Source organism: Sinocyclocheilus anshuiensis, unplaced genomic scaffold, assembly GCF_001515605.1.
Source record: "Sinocyclocheilus anshuiensis isolate Anshui unplaced genomic scaffold, SAMN03320099.WGS_v1.1 scaffold907, whole genome shotgun sequence".
Classification (NCBI taxonomy): domain Eukaryota; kingdom Metazoa; phylum Chordata; class Actinopteri; order Cypriniformes; family Cyprinidae; genus Sinocyclocheilus; species Sinocyclocheilus anshuiensis.
Window position 1 is genome coordinate 1,884,192 of NW_015546133.1, and position 19,806 is coordinate 1,903,997.

General features: G+C 38.9%; 1 protein-coding gene and 1 pseudogene across 1 annotated transcript in view; one reads left to right on the plus strand and one right to left on the minus strand.

The window, feature by feature from the left end:
• LOC107701094 (parapinopsin-like) overlaps positions 1-4,307 on the plus strand; it is a 5,005-nt pseudogene extending 698 nt beyond the window's left edge.
• Positions 4,308-17,939: 13,632 nt separating this feature from the next.
• LOC107701151 (fibroblast growth factor 13-like) overlaps positions 17,940-19,806 on the minus strand; it is an 18,966-nt gene continuing 17,099 nt past the window's right edge. Inside the window, exon 6 of the mRNA XM_016503111.1 lies at positions 17,940-19,376. Within this exon, the coding sequence (XP_016358597.1) occupies positions 19,240-19,376 (137 nt within the window). The 3' untranslated portion in view covers positions 17,940-19,239. The remainder of the gene's footprint in view (positions 19,377-19,806) is intronic.

The following is a 19,806-nucleotide window of genomic DNA, read 5'->3' on the forward strand; positions in this document are numbered from 1 at the left end:
TGCAAGTCTGAGAGTGCAAGTGCAAGGCTGCAGCTAGACCCTCTTGGGGCCAGCTCGACACGCTGACTCCTGTAGACCAGCCTGGATTCAGCCGCACGGGATACACTGTAGTGGCAGTGTTTTTGGGAATAATCTTCGTTTTCGGTTTACTAAATAACTTTCTTGTTCTTTTGGTCTTCGCCCACTTTCATGTCCTGAGGACTCCGATCAACTTGCTGAACATCAGTGTGAGCGACATGCTCGTTTGTATCTTTGGCACAAACGAGTTTAAGTTTCGCCGCTTCGGTCTACGGCCGGTGGCTGACGGGAGATCTTGGCTGCAGGTGGTATGGCTTTGCCAACGCACTGTTCGGTAAACTGGGATCAAATAAATTAATATGTTCTACTGATTACAAAAAGTGATTAGCTTTAACTGGACGTTATAGAAAACATGCAACATTAACTGGTTTGGGTCAATTTCAATAGCTGCTTACTTGCCGTTTACGTAGTCTGTGTCAGATTGATTCATTAGTTTCGGAGTATTATGTGAGAAGAATTATATTATCTGAGAAGAACCGCTTCATATGAGTCATTCGTTCGGGAATCGGACACTGCTCGCGATGTAGCCTTATTTTTGATTCGTGCGACAAACTTGCGCTGCACGATTGCGATTCACTGAAAATAACCTCTTCATGAAAGTCATCCGTTTGGGAATCGGACACTGGTTGCTAATCTAGTCAGTGTTGTCGATTCACTGAAACGAACCGGTGTTCGGCCGAACTTGCGCTGAATGATTGTGAATCACTGAAAAGAACCGGCTCATAAGTGTCATTCGTTCTGGTTTCGGAGTACACTGATCACGCTGTATGTTTTTGAATCACTAGATCGATTTTGTTTTTATGTTTTTGTCGATTTTTTCTTTTACATCTGTTGTGAGATGTAGGGGAGACCGGGGGCAACTGTAACACACACAATTCCTCCAATCAGAAACAAGCTATGGTGATGAGACTTAATCTGCACATGCTCAGTAGGATTCTTTCTCTGCCTGTGGAAATGGAGCGTGATCATTTCACCTCAGCAGAAGTTTTCAACAAAATATTGATTTTGAGGTATTAAAGTTCTTTTTGGATGTACAGTATTTTTCTTCTGCTGTTTAAAGTTTAGATGACTGTGAATTTAAACTTACATACATTTTATCTCTAGGTTATTGATAAAAAATTAACATGAACAACCTATTCTTATATAGGTGTGTCTACCTAGCATACATTTTATCATAGCTGTAACATCGGGGGCAATTGTAACGATGTGTTACAACTGCCCCTGAGCCACATGGCTCAGTGTAAACAACTTGTTTGGCTGTGGTGACATATTTTTATGTTAGAAAATGAACATATTTAAACGTAAATATACATTTAAAAATTATTAGTGTTACACATTAAACAATGTGTTGCTTTTAAATCTTTAAAACAAATACAATGAATATTATCTCCACATGATCTTATTCTGTTAATATGTCTATATTGTAACATTTCATTAAAGTTTGGTTAAAGACTGTTATTGACTCATCAGCTGATTAATGTATATGAGTAAAATATATATTTAAATAATTAAAATCTAGTTACCACTAGAATAGTTGCCTTGTCTTCTGCAAAAATAAAAAATAGATTTTTGCTTTTTGAATGCATATGATGCCTGACATCTAAAATAATTTGAACCACTTACAAAAATAGAATAAATAAATAAAATAAAATAGATAAAATCAATTTGATACTACAGCAGTAAAGTGATTACTTTGAGGTAGGCTTTTATTTGAGATACAATGGGTTAATGCGACTTATTTTTCAGTGTTACAAATGCCCCCACCACAGGGGCAATTGTAACACTCTGACTTCTTGCATTTAACTTAATATTATAGTCTTGTCCTTATTGGTGAAATTATATCAACTGTATTATTAATTAGTGCACCAATATTTGTTTCTTGTATAAAAAGATGGCTAGTGTATTTAAAGTAATATGTGAGTTATGAAGGAAAATGTAAAAAATGTTACAATTGCCACTAGATGTGTAATAATTTTGTACATGGTTTAATAATGGTTGTTTAAAAGAATTTGGCAGAAACTAGGGTTACCAAGGTACATTTTTTTATTTATTTGTGTATTTGTTTGATTATTTCCATTCCAGGGAGATTAATATATTCATAGAAACAACTCTTTAATCACAAAAACATAATTAAATCATGGGGGAAATTCCATGAAAACATGCAGAAAGTTTCTCTAGATGTAGTTAAGTGTGCGTTTAGTGTACAAATACTTCTTGATTTCTTAGTGAAATTCACCAACCTGTCAAATAGCCATTTTGTCTAATGTGAAGTTGAAGTTTTTTTACATTAAGTAAAGTAATTTGCTATCACAATAAAACAAACAACAATGTAAAAAAAACAGTTGATGAACATAATTTATTTGTCTTTTTATCCAATATCAACAGGCATTGTTTCACTGGTATCCCTTGCTGTACATTCATACGAGCGTTACAGCACCATTCTCTGTTGCTCAAAAGCAGATGTGTCTGACTATAGGAAGGCCTTGCTCTTCATCACAGGCTGCTGGCTGTACTCTCTCGTGTGGACAGTGCCACCATTCTTCGGCTGGAGCAGCTATGGTCTTGAGGGTCCCGGCACCACCTGTTCAGTCCAGTGGAACCAGCACTACCCGGAAAAAAGATCTTACGTTATCTGCCTCTTTGTCTTTTGTCTGCTGCTGCCTCTTCTTCTGATGGTCTACTGCTACGGGAAGATCCTCATTGCCATTCATGGGGTGAGGGAAGAGTGAAAGAGGAAAAGGTTGAAAGTGAGAGAGAGAGGGAGTGGAAGCAATTATTTTGATAAAAAGCTCTCTTCTAGTAAGGCTCATCGATCTTTCTAGCCAAACGTTTGTTCGCCATAAATTAAGCATTTTTCATGCCACTGTCTGGTGCCAAAGTCCTTCGCACACTCATTGTCATCATTATTTATGGCTACTGTGAATTATTTACACAGCCGGATCAGATTTGGGCATTTTAGTATGTAAATGTGCAAATTCTCGTAGGTCTTGTCTCAACAAATGCAAAAAACAAATATGAATATTTATGCACCCTCAGGCCATAGATGTAGTTTTTTCCTCATCAGAACAGATTTGGAGAAATTTAGCATTACATTTGTTTACAAACAAGCATCTTTTCACTTCAAAACATGTTAATTTATTGACTGGAGTTGTGTGGATTACATGTAAATTATTGTGACGTTTTAATCAGCTGTTTGAACTCTCATTCTGACGGCACCGTCACTGCAGAGGATCTATTGCTGAGCAAGTGATGTAATGCTAAATTTCTCTAAATCTGTTCCAATGATGAAACAAACTGATTTACATCTTGGATGGCCTGAGAGTGAGTAAATTGTCAGCAAATTTTGATTTTTGCTTAAACTATTCCTTTCAATTCTCTGATAATATTTTGTAATAAGGTCCCATTAGTTCATGTTAATTAATGCACTGATTAACATTAAATAACAATGAGCAATACATTTGTCACAGTATTTACTAATCTTTGTTAATGTTACTTATTAAAAATACTGTTCATTGTTACTTTAACTAATGTAGTTAACTAATATTAACAAATGGAAACCTATTGTAAAGTAGGTTCTCTCCTAATCCATTAATGAAAATACAGTTTAAACATTCTGATGCATAAACACAATCCAATCCAGCCTTGTTGCAGTTATTCTTTGAAAAGCAAACCTCAAAGCGTGTCTCCTCATCTCACAGGTTGCTAAGATCAATCAGACGACTGCACAGAGGTGGGAAACGCACGTGCTGGTGATGGTGGTTTCCATGGTGTCCTGTCACCTGCTCTGTTGGATGCCGTACGGGGTCATGGCATTGCTTGGCACATTCAGCGTCGGTATTGTCAGCCACACAGCCAGCGTTGTGTCATCCATACTAGCAAAGAGCAGCACTGTTCTGAACCCCATCATATACGTTCTGTTCAATAATCAGGTATGTGCTTCTCGTAAGCATATTTGTATCCAAATTATACTTATAGACCAGTGTTACTGTCAAATCTGTATTTACTGCCAGTTTTACAGGTGCTTTATAGCTTTAGTAAGATGTGGACCAGAACCTCCAGCCCATCTCACCCTTCACACAGCAGAAGGTGGTGCTCAACAGGACTTCATCCCTATGGGGCCATATGGTGCTACTTCTCGACCTGACAGCCCAGACAAGTTTAGGACCCAGAGGGCTTCAGTACAAAGAGGTAATAAGACTTTGGTGCTTGTCATGCATTGTGCTTCATAAAAGCCTGGGATATGAAAGTTCCATCCATGCAAAACCATATTTAGAGGGACAGGAAATTTCATTGTGTGCATTTTTACTGCCATATACTTAACACAATGTTTGTGTTATTAAGAAAGATACTAGTATATTAGTATTTTGCTTTACAGTTTTGTGTTTTATAAGTGCAATGTAGATATCATTATTTAATGTGTTTAATTTTTATTTTAAATTTTTTTGCGAATGTTGCATGTAATTATTGCCACCAGGTGTCAGTATTTGTTCAAACGTGAAACAATGAAACTTGGGCTTGGCAGCATCCGAAGGTCATGCCTATGGTGTGCACAGAAGTGAAAAAAATAGAAGTATTAGGATTGTTTTTGGTCATACTATATCAGAATCTTCTTCAAGTATATTGGTCACCTGAACCCTCTTACCTGTTCAATACAGTGATTACAGTGACACATTACTATAAACCAAAATATTTCACCAGGGATCATTTTTCTTACAGAATTCAACAGAGCATTTTTACCTGGCAAATGGGTTTAAAAAATCTAAAAGTCTGAATATTGCATTTTATGTTCTATTTTCTCAAGTGATATATTACTTTAAATTACTGCAATATTTTAGAGTAGTAATGGAGTAAGAAAACAAGTTCCACTTGTACTGCAATGGGTTTTCTATTAATTAATTTTCTGTTAATCATTTTATATTTTATTAATTCGTTTTCTTTTGTTGTTGTTGTGGTTCAGTCCCTTTTCATCCACTTCTAATTGTTTTTATATCTACCTCATGAACTTTTCTCTCCATTAACAGTTATGAGAAAATGTTGATGAAACCTTTGAAATTATTTGGATTTCTATATGACACTTCCTAAAATCATAGTAGTCAATACAGATAGTCTTGCATACCAAACAAGACAAAAATATTTTGCAAATCCATATCAACAAATGGTTAAATCCATCAAAGTAGTAATTAATATACAATGTGACTCTCTAGGCCTCTTGAAAAATGAAATATTTGGTTACCTGCTCTTTACCTCTGAATTCTGTTAAAGTGCAATATGGCATGACCTAAGAGATTTCAGAGAACCACAGAAGAGGAATTGTACAGGCTCATTAGTCTGGAAAAGGTTACACAAGGGTGTCTGAAGACTTGGGGCTCCATTAGTCCCCATTGAAGCAGATTGATTACAAATAGAAGAAATTCAGCACCAGTGGTACCGTGGCTGTCCTTCAAAAGGTCAGTGTAAGGACATGTCAAAGGATCCTTCAAAAAATGGCAAAGTACCCTAGAGAGAAATCTATGGATCTGCAAGCATACTTATTATTAAAATATAATTGTTCCAATTTTACAGCACATTGTCAGGACGTTTGTGATCTGAAACTTTAAAGAAAAGTGGGTCATGCAACATGTTTGTTTCTAAACAAAGGAATAAATCACAATCAGAGTGCATCTAAACTGAGGAAGTCTCATATATTAGAAAAGTCAGGTCAGAGTCCTGACCTCAATCTCATTGAAATGCTGTGGCATGATTTCTATTCAAGGCCATTTGAGGAATCCCAAAAATATGCAAGATATCCCAAAATATTTATGAAACAGCTTGTGCAGATGAATGGACCAAAATATCTCCTGTGCAGATCTGATGAGGACGTATTTGACAGTGCTTGGGGTCCTAAAAGTTACTAAATATAAGTAATATTCACATAAACATTTGTGGCACTATAAAATATTGTTAAATGACAGAATTTAATTATTATTGACTTAGATGGAAGCTATCATAGCACATGCTGAGAGCCTGCTGACATAAATCAAGATCATTTCAAAAGGTTGAAACTTTTTTTTAACTGTTCGTCAGGATAGATGGTGCAGGTTCTATGATTAGCCTTGGCTGATTAAGTTCACAGGAAATATGTGAGGAAGGCTTTCATTAATAGTGCTCCTTGTTCTCATCACAGAATAACTGGCTCTGAATTTGGCTTGTACCTGACAGAGATAGAGCTGCATATCACACTCTCTAATGAGCCAGCAAACCAGTCGATGAGAAGAGCTTCAGCTCTGAGAATGGCATGTTGATCTGAAAAACCCATCTGAGTTGACAAGGTTTGGTATGCAACAGTTTTGTTTAAGCTCAATTAAAATGTAATCAAATCAATTACAAATCAATGATATGCTGAGTAGTTTAAAACCAGTTAAACTCAAAATGACGTTAAAAATGTTTATGCTTCATTTACATAGCCTTCCTTATATGGTATCAGCCCATATATGGGTTTAATCATAATTATTCATAATATTTACTGTGAAACATAATGAAGTTAAGCCATGCATTCAATTATGGAGGCAGATGAATGCATATCATTTTAATGTTAATTTTAATATATATTTTAAAAATGTAATATGTATTCTATAGGCTGGATTCATATTGAAAAATATGACCAAAACAAAAAATTGGCTGACCATCCAGTGGTCCCAGGTTTTTCCTTTCAAAATATCACAATGCAGTCAGTGTATTTGCTATAATTAAATCTATAATGTGAGTGATCTGTGTATTATATCAAATCCTATTTTCTGTATTCATCTCTCAAGTTCATTATCCCGTCACAAATCGCATGAACCTCATTGTCATTAATTATACAGGGCAAGGCAAAGTTTCACATGCATGATTACCAATAGACATTAATTTGGCCTGTCATGTCAGATAATCCATGGCAGTATATTTCAATCTCAGCACAGTGGTAAATATGGCTTCAGCAGAAAGGTAATGAATGGACCTCTTATAATTACAAACCACAATCCTGTGGTTTAATGAAAAGGGGGTCCCTGTTTATATTTCTATAAAAACATTGGCTGTTGCATTCTTCCTTTGTATTCAGTTCAGCTGCTTTCCTTTTGGTCTAATGTTCACTCTGTTTCCATTTTGTTAGAATGGCATCATTAAGCTGTCATTTTTGTTCTAGAGATCAGTCTTATCCTTGAACTCTGGCTGTTTACTGATCGATCAGGTGAAATGAGTGCCAAAGCCGAGCACATACGCACATCAGCGCTCAAACCATGAGCCGAGCATTGAGTCTGAAAAATCTATAAACTGACAGTTTTATGGATGTGTCCTTGGTTACCCAGTTTGACTGGGATTCTATTTGTGGAAGATGCTGTGATATTACACAAACCAATGCAGTAAAAAGTGCATGCATGTGTATGTGGTTTGTTTTTATATATATGATTATATGATAATACCATTTGTTTTGAATTGAATATAACCAGAGGGAAAAATTAAATCAAAAAACTAAAAAATTAGAGTCTGTGCCCATCATACACTGGGATTTTCTATGAGAACTGTCAACTCAAATCTACCGACTGGCTATGACTTTAGGCAACTGGCATTTATTCATCCAGATAAATCGGCCAAAAATCTGTGCAAAAGTCTTTTAGTAATTCAAGTGCAAAACTCCAAAGATTTTGAGTGAGTGAGTCTATTTTAACTTGTGAGCTAGTTTGAGAGTTTTGTGAATCATTTTGACTGACTCATTAGAAAGAACCTGTTCATAAGTGTTGTTTGTTCACAAATTAGACATTGTGAGATTATCTATGACTAAACCCTGTAATATTTTGAATTATTGTTACAAAATATTTTTGTCATATTTTCACCGACATTTAAAAGTGAGTTTGAGACTGGTTTGTGAATCATTTTGACTCATTTGACTCATTAAGAAGAACCAGTTCATAAGACTCATTTGTCCCTGAATCATGGCTCACGCTTTGTTCTTTGTGGTGTACTGAAAATACCCATGTGCACTGTGTGAGATAATCTGTCTAAAAGTTTTCCAGACTGTTCAAATTTTAAATTGCAAAATAGTTTGTCATATTTTCACTAGGGGTGTCGTTAGACCCTATTTACAGGGGCATGAGCCCCAGTGAAATGCAGACCCAGTAAAATATTACTGATAAATCCTTGGCTGATGCTGGAGAATACTGCATATCAACCTGATACTCATTATCTCTGATAATATTTCAGCAATAATATCATGTCTGGTTTCTATTAGCTGTTTAGAATCAGAGCTAGTGATTCACTGATGAATCACTATTGATATATTCAGTTAAATGGGTTTGCAAAAAGGTCTGAAATATTTTGCAATTCAGTTTGATTCATTCGGACAGTTCACTCACACACTGAATCATTTACAGTGGTTTCTCACACCGTAATGAGATACTTATAAGACAGAAAACAAAAATAGCACTGGATTAGGTGATATTTACCTACAGCCCATTGTATGAAACAAACTCACACATGTATGTCAGCGATGAAACCGCTCGGCTTGTGAACGAGCAACACCCTCTGTACTGCAGTGACCATTTATATTCAAACATTCAAAACAGTATCATATGACAATTAAAATATGGAGACATTTTTTGATGGAGGCCTGCGCCCCATAGCTTACTTATGAAAGGCTAGAAATGTCCCTGATTTGCCCTGACAATCCATGTGTAACTATATTTTTTCAAGTTTTCGGTTACCAGGAGCTGTACCTAATTAAAATAAAAGACTCTGACGAAGCCCCTTGGTGGGATGGGGGCAGAGCTACATTGAGGCATCTAACAGCATATGTGCATGATTGTATGTGTGCGTATGTATAAATCCCTATGGATTCAGAGAGAAAGACAAGAGTAAGCCAAGCTTTTAAAATATGCATAAAACAAACTCACAAACAACACAAGGTTTGATTCTCACAGAGCTTACATGCATTTTTTAACCTGCTCTCACTTCCAGAATCTTCTGATGGCCTGACTCAATGCTTTTATGACATAGAATAAAATATGACTATATGCATTTCAGTTTCTCTGGCCAGACACCGAACATCTGAATCTAAAGGGTAGATACATATTCATCATCCCCAAAAAAAAAACTATATGTAAGGGCTTTGTAAAGAGTCCCCGTAACCACAAAAATCACATCCTCCCTGAATCCATAGCAACCAGTGATGGTACAGGCTGTCAGCCCCGCCTTTCTTCTGCACTCCATCATCCACATCAGAGCCTGCGAGGCAGTACTCGCAGCACACTCACACCAAAACAGATGGGAACTTCACAATCAAATCTGCTTGGGCACACTGCTGTACTGTAAACACAAACACAGACCTGCAACTATACTTTCTAGTATCTGTGGGTTTGCCAATGTTATGTAAGAAGTCATATTAGAACTTGATATCTCGCAAAGCAGCCAATAAAATTATTTTAAGAAGTCGGTGCTCACCGAGCCGTGCCTTTCCTCTATAGAGTCCAAGTTGACCGTGGCAGAGTTGGAGTGGCCATGCATGACTGCACAAAGCTGGGGTTGTATAGCTGGCTGTACATGAGATTCAGTCCAGACTCACCCTCGTATGGTCTCCTTCCATTCATTATTTTCATTTGCAGCACGGAGCACAATTTCCTGAGTGCTGCTCTCAGAATCAGATTTTAAAACGGCAGATCAGCACTGAGCTGTCCATCATAACTTCACTTCTCCATCTCATTTCCTTTCTTCAGTATCTACACATCTTTCTGTCCCACATCACTCTTCCATATCAGTTGGTTTGTGCTACCAGCCAGGTGATGTCACCACCTCACCACCGAAAGTGCTCTTTTAATGATATGAATGTTAATGAATGCAAAGTCTTTAGCACCTTTCCCAGGGGCAAATAATCTTGTCTCACTGGGTTTATTGGGAACAAAAGCCCAGTTCATTCAAAATTCATTTCAGGTTATGAAATATTAACATAGGATTTGATGGCCTTAGCCTGGGCAGTGATGATGTAACCATCCCAGATTCACCCAAGTCCTTTCACACTTGAACTAGTTAAAAATGGGTCATTCTAAACCAAATCAGAAACAGAATCCTGGGTTATCTCACTTCACAATTCTCACTGCTCATAATTTACTTGGGGTTAACAATTAATCCTGGTTATAAACAAAGGAAACAGGAACAAAAAACACAAGGAAAAGCCAATTAAGAGTCCTTGAAAACCATTATAAACCAATATAACAGTCAACTGCCATCAAGTTCCCCAAGGAAACTCGCACTGCGTTCTCTAGTGGACACTATGGGGAATGCCATCAGCATGACCGGTGTCTGAAGCATGCGTGAAAATACTCCAATCCATTGGACCGCACAGCCCGTGACAACATTAACGGCATGCCCGGACGTATAAGAGGGCGCCAGTAATGCATGTCATCAACTTCTTTGTCTTCAGGAGCCGTTTGTTTGTGTACGTGTAGGAAACACTTTGCAAATCGTTCCATGTGTAACGGGTATATTATTTTGAAAAGAGATTATCTTTGGGATACTTTTATTTTGGCGAGTGGTCCGCTTTTTGCGCGTGCTGCAAGTGCAGCAGGGAGAGACGAAGAAGAGCGCGGTGTATGAGTGTGTCACACACAGAAGTGAGTGCAGTGTTGTGATCGAGAAGCTCGTTCGATAAAGTTGCTTCAACGGAAGATTATCGAGGCTTAAGTCGAATAAAGGACGACAGCACTAAGTGAAAGTGTGGACAGTGAACCGCAGTTCATAGCAGAAAGGAGTTTTTTCAGTTTTGTTCTAGTGGTATGTGTTGGCTGTTAAAATGACGCAGTAACATATCGAAGGCCACGGAAGCTGTGAGTACGCTTAAAGTGAAAACCCTGCTTCAGGGCAGCCGTAATCCATTTCCCCTACACAACAGGCTAAATACCCCCGTTACAAAAGTGGCGTCACGAACTGGATCAAATTAGGCACATTTAAGTAGTCACACGTCTCCAGGCCCACAAGTTGTTTGTTGTCAAGTAAGAAGATGTCTGAACTGGAGGAACTAAAAAAAGAGATGGCAGAGATGCAGAGGAGGTTTGCCGAGCAGGCAGGGGCACTTGACCAATCCAGGGCGGAGCAGAGAGAAGCCCTATCCTTAGCAAAGGTGGTAATTGAGAGCCAGGCCTCTGCGCAAACGACCCCAGCTGCCATTTATATCCCTAGAGACCGGAAGCTCCCTGATTTCACTGGTTGCGTATCAAAACCAGGAGAGCTGAATATTGAAGAATGGGTGGCATCAATGAAGTCTGCATTTCAAGTCATGAGGGTGCCCACTGAGGACCGGGTTGAGCTGGTGAAACAGCACCTAAAAGATGAGGCCAAAGCCACAGTGAAGTTCATGATGGACGGAAAAGAGGAATCTGTTGACAACATCTTCACTGTTCTCCTTGACACTTATGGAGATAAAGTGCCCATTGGTACAAGGCTGAAAGACTTCTACGATCGTGCTCAGAATACAGGAGAAACAATACGCTCCTATGCATATGACCTTCGGGAAAGACTTAATCGTGTTCAGCGCCGAGAGCCAGCTAGAGTGGCAGATGCTGAAAAGGTTTTGAAAGAGCAACTGGTGCTAGGCCTAAAATATGACTTCTTACGTCGAGAGATGAAGCGCAGATTTAAGGCTGAGCCAGATGTGAGTTTCGTGGAGTTGATGCAAGCGGCAATTACCTGGTCAGAAGAGGAGGAAGCACAGCCTTCTACTAATGTCAGGCCCAGTACCCGTGCCAGAGGGGTAGTAAATGCTGCTGCAGCACAGGATGCTCCCTCCACTCTGTCTTTAGAGAAGTTGCATGAAGCAATTCAGAAAATAGCTGCTCGTCAAGAGGAATTATATCAAATCGTTCATGCAAAAGAAAGGAATAGACCACAGCAGAGCCGTCCAAAGAAACTACCATTAAAAGACAGTGAAGGCCGTTATATTTGTTATTCGTGTGGTGAACCCGGAAACACCAGTCGCTATTGTCCACAAGGTGGCAAGTCTGGGAGGGGACCAACTCCACCACAGTGTATAGTGGAGTCAGCTGAAGTTACAGAGAAAGACTTGGGAGGTGCAGTACAGAAAAGCCCAGGGCCCTCGTTTGACTGCTGGGTATTTCCAGGTGGCTGTGAGTGAGAAAAATAGGGAGAAGACAGCCGTCACCACCCCATTTGGGCTGTTTGAGTGGACCAGGATTCCGTTTGGGTTGTGCAACGCTCCGGCCACCTTTCAGCGCCTGATGGGTGTGGTGCTGGGTGACTTGGCCTTCGACATTCTTCTGGTCTATCTGGATGATGTCATTATCTTCTCCAGAGATTTTGAAGGCCACTGTGAGAGGTTAGAACTTGTCTTTAACCGGCTAAGACAACATGGTCTGAAGTTAAAGCCAAGCAAGTGCTTCTTTGTTTTCAAATGTGATTGTTTGAAGGTGATCATTTGAAAAGGTGAGAATTTGTGGGTTTACCAATTGACAAATTGCAAGTGATCTCATTTTGAAGTTTCATAAGGGATTTGTTATACCACAAGTGAAAAGTTTTCAACTGTTGTGTTGAAGGTGATTGTGTGGGTTTGAAAAGACAGCACAAAGACTGTAAATTCTTTTTATGATTTTCATTTAATCGATTACTCAAACAAGAAATAATTATTCATAAGAAAAAGAAATGTAAAATAATAAATTCTGTTTAATTCCTTTTTGCACTTATCTACAGTGTACCTTTCTGTTGAGAGCTGTCAGGGAGTGGGGGAGTCTCACTTACTTTATTAGATCTGGGAAGGGAGGAGCATATCACACTGTACTCTCATGTATGCAGTTTCACTTCAGGAAGCCACCGTGTAACCATACCTGAAGCCTACCCTTGTCAATCAGTAGTGTTCCAACACAATAAGGTAAGAAACCACATACACACGTTAGTGTGTAACGAGACTAAAAAGTTTGGGGAGCGGGGACCAAGATCCTTTCGTTGTCCAAACTTCCAGGGCAGCCGTAATCCATTTCCCCTACACAACGGGCTAAATACCCCCGTTACACATGTATTGCGTGCTTCCGTTTGATGCATGATTGATGCGGTGTGTGCATGAGTGAGGAGCATGCACATTTAGTTTGAGGAAACTCAATGCACTTATTGAGAGGATTTGCTTTGATACCTGTGGATTCACGCGACTCATATGTTGTGTGTGTGGGTGAGAAGCATGCACGTTCAGCTCTCGAGGGAGTTGAATGCACTCATTGCGCTTATTTCTTTGTGAATTAGTGTTGATGGAGTGCGTTCGACTCATGAGGAGGCGGCATTGCGCTCATCGTATGCATTCGATGGACTACTGAGAGGGAAGGTAGCAAGTCTGATTCTTCTTTGCTTCACTTTTTACCCGAGATTAGACAGCGTTTGCATGAGCGCATTTGCCTCTCGTGGCAGTTGAACAGGCTCATAGCGATGCATTTGCTACTGTGGATTCCATTCACGTGGTTTGTAGGTGGAGCATGGAAGTGACATAATTCCATGTTGTTTCTATTCTTTATACAAAATAGAAACTATGTAATATAAGAGAGTGGATGTGACTGGTGTGTTTAGTCAGTGTGATGCATCCGCAAGACTGACTAAAAGTGACAGATAAGTAGCTTTTCTTTTTTGTTCTCTCCCGAGGAAAAGTAGTCAGCATTTGCATGAGCACGTCTTGCTCTCAGAAGGATTACAGTGACGCTCAAACTTAGCAAGCTTAATGCGTGTTGTGTGATGCGGTCGCAATAATCAGTTCCACCTAGGTCTGACTCTCTCTCGAGGGATCAGAGTTGAGCCCCTACACTCTGTGGTTCAGTTTCAGCCGTCGCCATTGCGGTGAGGCGGGATCAAGCACAGGGGTTGTAGGTGGAGCACGTGAGGAGTAGAAAGTTTCCGTTCGAGCTCCTCTTGTTACCTCTCTTAAATGGAAGTTTATCAAAGATATACTATGGCTATAAATTGTAGCAAGATGTCCCTCCCCAGTGATTTTGGGTTTTAAGTAGGGTTCCTTGCTCTCTACTTAGCAGCTTTGCAGGTCAGGTTACTTCCAGTTTATTTACGGTGGCACACCTGAAACATCAAAGTTGGTAGCTGTCTGAGGACAGTTTCCCTTTGACTAGCTGTTTTTTTAAGTAGACAGTCTATGACTATAGGTCGAGTCTCTTTTTAGGCTCTCTATTCGGGAAGTATTTTTGTACTGTCAAAGATGTACTGGATGAGGCTGGTTTCCTTTGATAAGATCTCCCCCTGAGTATGAGCTCTTTCCCTACCTAATATTTCTGGTAGCAGGGTTGGATTGCCTCCCCACTTCTAGGGCTTTAAGCTGGTGGTCCCCCTGAGGTTCCCTTTTGATATGTTAGGCTGCCTTCCCTGACAGCCCACATGCCTTGGGCTGTCTCCCCTACATTAGGGTTTCAAGTAGCCCATTGCCTTTAGGAACAAAGCTGTTTGAGGACAGTTGTGTTCCCAACTTGGCCGAATGCAATGTCCCTCCTTGAAATACTAGTGTTGGTTGGGTTTTCCCCAAGTTATTTTAGCTGTCCGAAGCGTCATTGGAGTGCCCCCCCCCTCTCTCTTTAAATCAATGTATGTTTGCCAATATTTTTGGTGCTCTCTCACCAGGTGGACAGGCAATTCATGGGGGCATGGCATAGTGGGTATTTTGTTCCCCATAGTGTCCACTAGAGGATGCAGTGTCTCGTTCCCTTGAAGGGGAACGTCTCGGGTTACACATGTAACCATGGTTCCCCGAGAGGGAACGAGACACTGCATCCCCTTGCCAGGCCTAGGGCCTGCCCGTGTCACATCTCCTTCAGACAAAGAAGTTGATGATGTGTATCACAAGCATTTCTTATACTTACGGGTGCTCCACTAATGACAACATGGGCTGCCCGGTCCAATGGGTTGGAGTGTTTTCACACATGCTTCAGACACCAGTCATGCTGATGGCATTCCCTAAAGTATCTCCTATGGGGATGCAGTGTCTTGTTCCCTCTCAGGGAACCATGGTTACATGCATAACCCGAGACGTTTTCACTGAATGGGCTTTTTGGACACCAAGGGTAAAAATAAAACTCTTACTCCAGTCTCTTCTTCACTCCAGTTCACGTTTTCATCACCATTTGATTTTTTTCCCTCAAACGCTGAAACGACTGTACAACTTGCTGTGTGTCCATAACTGTCCAAAGCACGTGAATATAAGCATGTAATTGTGTGTCTGTCTCTAAGCACCTAGTCATAACATTCTAACACCACATCGTTTCACTCTATACAAGTTTGAAGAAGAAAAACTTAACGCCAAAGCTAGTCTAATCCTGCTCCGAAGCAGGGTTTCATAATCTGGGGTAAAAACGGCGCTAACTCTCTACCAAATTACAAGTGTGAAATGCACCTTTATATGACGTTCACAACGCAGGTTCGGGAGGAGCCTAATCAACCAGTCCTGCCAATCATCGTTTCGACCGTATATAAGCAGCAGTCATTGTTCCGTCAAAGCGAATATTCTTCCGGCATCCCTCCACCACCCCTTCTCCTCCTTTAAATCCCTTCTCTTTCATCCACACCGTATCATCATAGGGGGGGTTTCTTACTCGGAGCTCAAGCCGAGCCTCGGGTTTCGAGCCTCCTTCACGGACAGCAAGCCAAGTTCGTTTTACCATTACCTGGCAGGGCTGAATGGGCAGGCGAACTCGTGAAACGGGGTTAAAAGTGGGTTTTAGAGCGAAGATAACCAAGGCTTAAGAACACTTTGGTATATGTCAGCCAAAAATAATTAAAGTTGAAGCTATTTTCTGTAATTTCATTTTCTTCTGCTGCTTTATGATATTGGTCTGTCTTAAATGCTTGATTGCTTTTTAAATGTCCTGACAACACAATCAAGCAAGGCCTTCTTTATTTTTAGTGCCTTTTCATTAAAATGTCCCTATATACATTATTTAATGGTTTGATTTGAGTTAAATAGTGTTGAACTGGATGGTCTTTAAATGTGGCCTATATCATGCCCATTTGCAGTACATTAAACAACAGCAGATGGTTTTCCAATAGCCTCCCCATAGGTTATGCATTAGACATAATCAACATTTCATTACACCACTGAAGCAAAGCACAACAAAGTCAATTTATTCATTCACGGTGTCTTCATCAATATGAATTCATGAATAAAAACAGGTAGAACTATCTACTTAAAAATCAAACTGTGCTCGCTGACCTGATGTTTATTCACGAGTTATGGCTTAAATTCAGATGAATTTGTGCCAAAATGAACACTGAGTACATTCCTAAGAGGTTCTGAATGTCACAGAGTCTGCATATTTAAAGGATGTGAAGATTTTCACTGACAAACTGGTACAGAACAACAAATTCGTCATATAATTAAAAACACCTTTTTTATGTAAAGTTATTTGCTACTGTTGTCATTATTTCTGTCAATATTACTAATAACTTCAGGACAGTATGTCAAACTACTGTTAATTAACTAGGTTATTAAAAATGCAAGCAATAATATACAGTCAGCCAGCCTTGATGACAGACAGTCAGAATCAGTTTTTCAGGGAGGCATGTAATAATTGCATTTATTGTAAGATATCTTTAAATATAAGGTCACCTTTAAATATTTTAACATTATTTAAGTCTGTAATGAAAAACATTGGTCAAATCTGGGTATAAGTAAAATATGGGGGAAAATATTAATGTAATATAATAAAAATATATACAATTTATTTTATATAAAATACATTTTATTTTATATAAGGGTTTTGGAGTTATTCTCTATCTGCCATAAAAGAGAGACCTATTTTGTCTTTAAATATTACATACGTAAACACAAATATGCCAAGATCATTTGTACATATTTATTGTACATAATTATACAACATTATAATTCCATAAAATGTATATATTTTATATTACATTTAATTAAATATTATTTTATATTTAATCAGTGTTGGGGGTAATGCATTACAAGTAACACAAGTTACGTAATCAGATTACTTTTTTCAAGTAACTAGTAAAGTAGCGCATTACTTTTTAATTTAGAAGGAAATATCTGAGTTACTTTTTCAAATAAGTAACGCTAGTTACTTTGTTTCCCATGTCTTGGCTGACAGCTCTCGTGTTGCCATGTTGAGAAAAATGGGGGAGTAAGTGCAGAGGCGTTGTGTGCGCTGTGATGTTACTGTAGTTCTAGACTATCATTTCCTTCAGCCTGAGGCATATTCATTTCACTTCTCTTGTGAAAAGGGCTTTTACCGTTGTAAAAGAAGAACTTTGTTATATTAAAAACAAACAAGCAAGCCCTGCCCAGATTAAAAAAGTTACTCAAAAGTATCGTAACACATTACTTTCCATAAAAAGTAACTAAGTAACGTACCGTATTGGCCCGAATATAAGACGACCCTGATTATAAGACGACCCCCCTTTTTCCAGATGTACCTTTTGGAAAAAAAGGCTTTTTAAAAACCAAATCTTGTTTTTTCTCAGTAAAACACATTTTGTCTTCAATTATTTTCATATTGCAAATTAGTTACTTTTTTAGGGAGTAACGCAATATTGTAATACATTACTTTTAAAAGTAACTTTCCCCAACACTGTATTTAATATTACATATCCAATTTATATTTTTACATTTGTATTTTATAACAGTAAGAATATGCTTAATTCAAATATTACAATTTTTGTAAAGATTTTTATTAGTAAAATTTTAAGTTTGTATTTTAAAGCAGCATTGTCACATACAACATACAATGACTCTATTTTGAAGAAGAGTTATCACATACATTCACTGCGAAAGTCACTTAACAACACATAACCAAACATTGTGATTGCTCTGAACATACAAAACATTTTATTCAGTGCAGCTTCTTAAATGTACAACAAATAATAAACAGGCGGGTAGCAGGATAAAATGCATTTATATACATTTGTATTTTACTCCAGTATCCATTAGAGCACATGGTTCCATATTGTAGTTGATATACATAGCCACATAACATGCAGCATCCATAGTCCCCCATGCATTTAATATGCTTCATACATACATACATACATACATCCAACAGAAGAGGATTTTGATCAAAATTATAAACGGGCTGCTGCCTGAGCACTGAGGACTAGAAAGAAGGACCATAAGAATACATTTTCACACACAAATTATTTACTTATGCTGATTTAGCCCTGTAAAAGCAATGGAAGCGTTCTCTTGCTTGGTTTTCATTATATTTTTGTTTACGAAAAAGATGGTGGGGGGGCTGGAGCCTGCCCTGTTTTTACGGAAATCTTACCGGGTTGGCATTAATCAATAATTTAAACATTTTTTGATTTGACACTTCTCCAAGATGATGGGTTCCCAAATTAGAGGGGAAGTAAAGGAAGACATAAACAGACAAAAAAAAGCAGGGACACAACGAGTAGCCTTCTTCCATCCTGAATACATTTCCTCTGACTAAATGACATTCACTCTTGCGGCTTTCTCAACCATCTGTCTGAGGGAGCTGAAATTACACAAATTGACTTACCTCCATACAAAGAGACTAATGACATCTTTGGTGTGCAGAAAGACCGAACCCTAATTCTGTTTAATTTGCAGAATAACAATGGGGGGGGGCTGAAAAGACAGAAAAAGAGAAGCGAGGAGCAAAACGCCTCGTCTAAAAAAGCACACAACAATGAACCGCTGCCTCAAAAAAGCTGAGCTGAAATACTTGTATCATATGTCCAAAAACCTTTGGGATTTCTGTCTCTATATACCAATAAATGGGTCGCACAAGCTGCTATTGTCATATTGTAGGTGACTTAGCACTATGGAGCTGGCATCCCTAAGAAAGAAATGGAGAAAAACACAAAAGTAGGTGTTCTAGAAGACTCTGTGAAAATGCCACAGGAGAAAACCACAGCTCTGTATGCTACACATGGAAACGGGGATCGCCTGCAAATGGACGCAGACCCCTACATCAGAAAGATGGCTTGGCTTGTTTGTCTCACAAGGTTGTCCTGCAGAAGATTGTACAATGTAGGTTTGCACTTGTGTTCTCATCACAGTGATTTCAGGAAACACTAGCTAGCGACCAGCTAAGGGTTTCACTGCACTCTTGTAAACACGTTTGTGCTGTTTAGTTGATGGTAGAGTCCAGCAACTGTACAGCAGCAGACCACAGTTGTGCCCTGCGGTTATGTTGACTCATTCTGGCTCAGAGTCTTGCCACCGTTGAGCATGGCTGAGGCGCTGCGGCTCTTGGTTGGAGTGCCACTTCCGGAGCGGGAGAACTCAGTCAGGTCGTGGAGCGACGGCTCTCTGTACATGGCAACTACATGAGGGAGACACAAGTAACAGGTCTCATGTTCTGGTTGTAGCAAGCTTGTCTCCTTATTAGTACATCAATAACTTCTATTAGTGTCTACACAGCACTATAGGCATGGGAATCACAAGGAATTTAATGATTCCTGTTCCTTGAGGGTTCCATTACTGATTCTTTTGAATCTGAGGATGAAATATTTGGAAAACAGAAATGCCATTCTGATGCCAAAAGTTGCTTTAAACGCTAATAAAGGTAGGAACATATTTAATATATAAATATATATATATATATATATGATTCACTAAGAATAACTTCTCCGAAGAGTCTTAGGTTCGGGAAAGGCTGCTTCACGACCAGTTAGCAAGTTCCGTGCAACTGGCACTAGGGGGCAAATGTGACAAACTTAGGCCTCAGACAGAACGCTTTTTTTTTTTTTTTT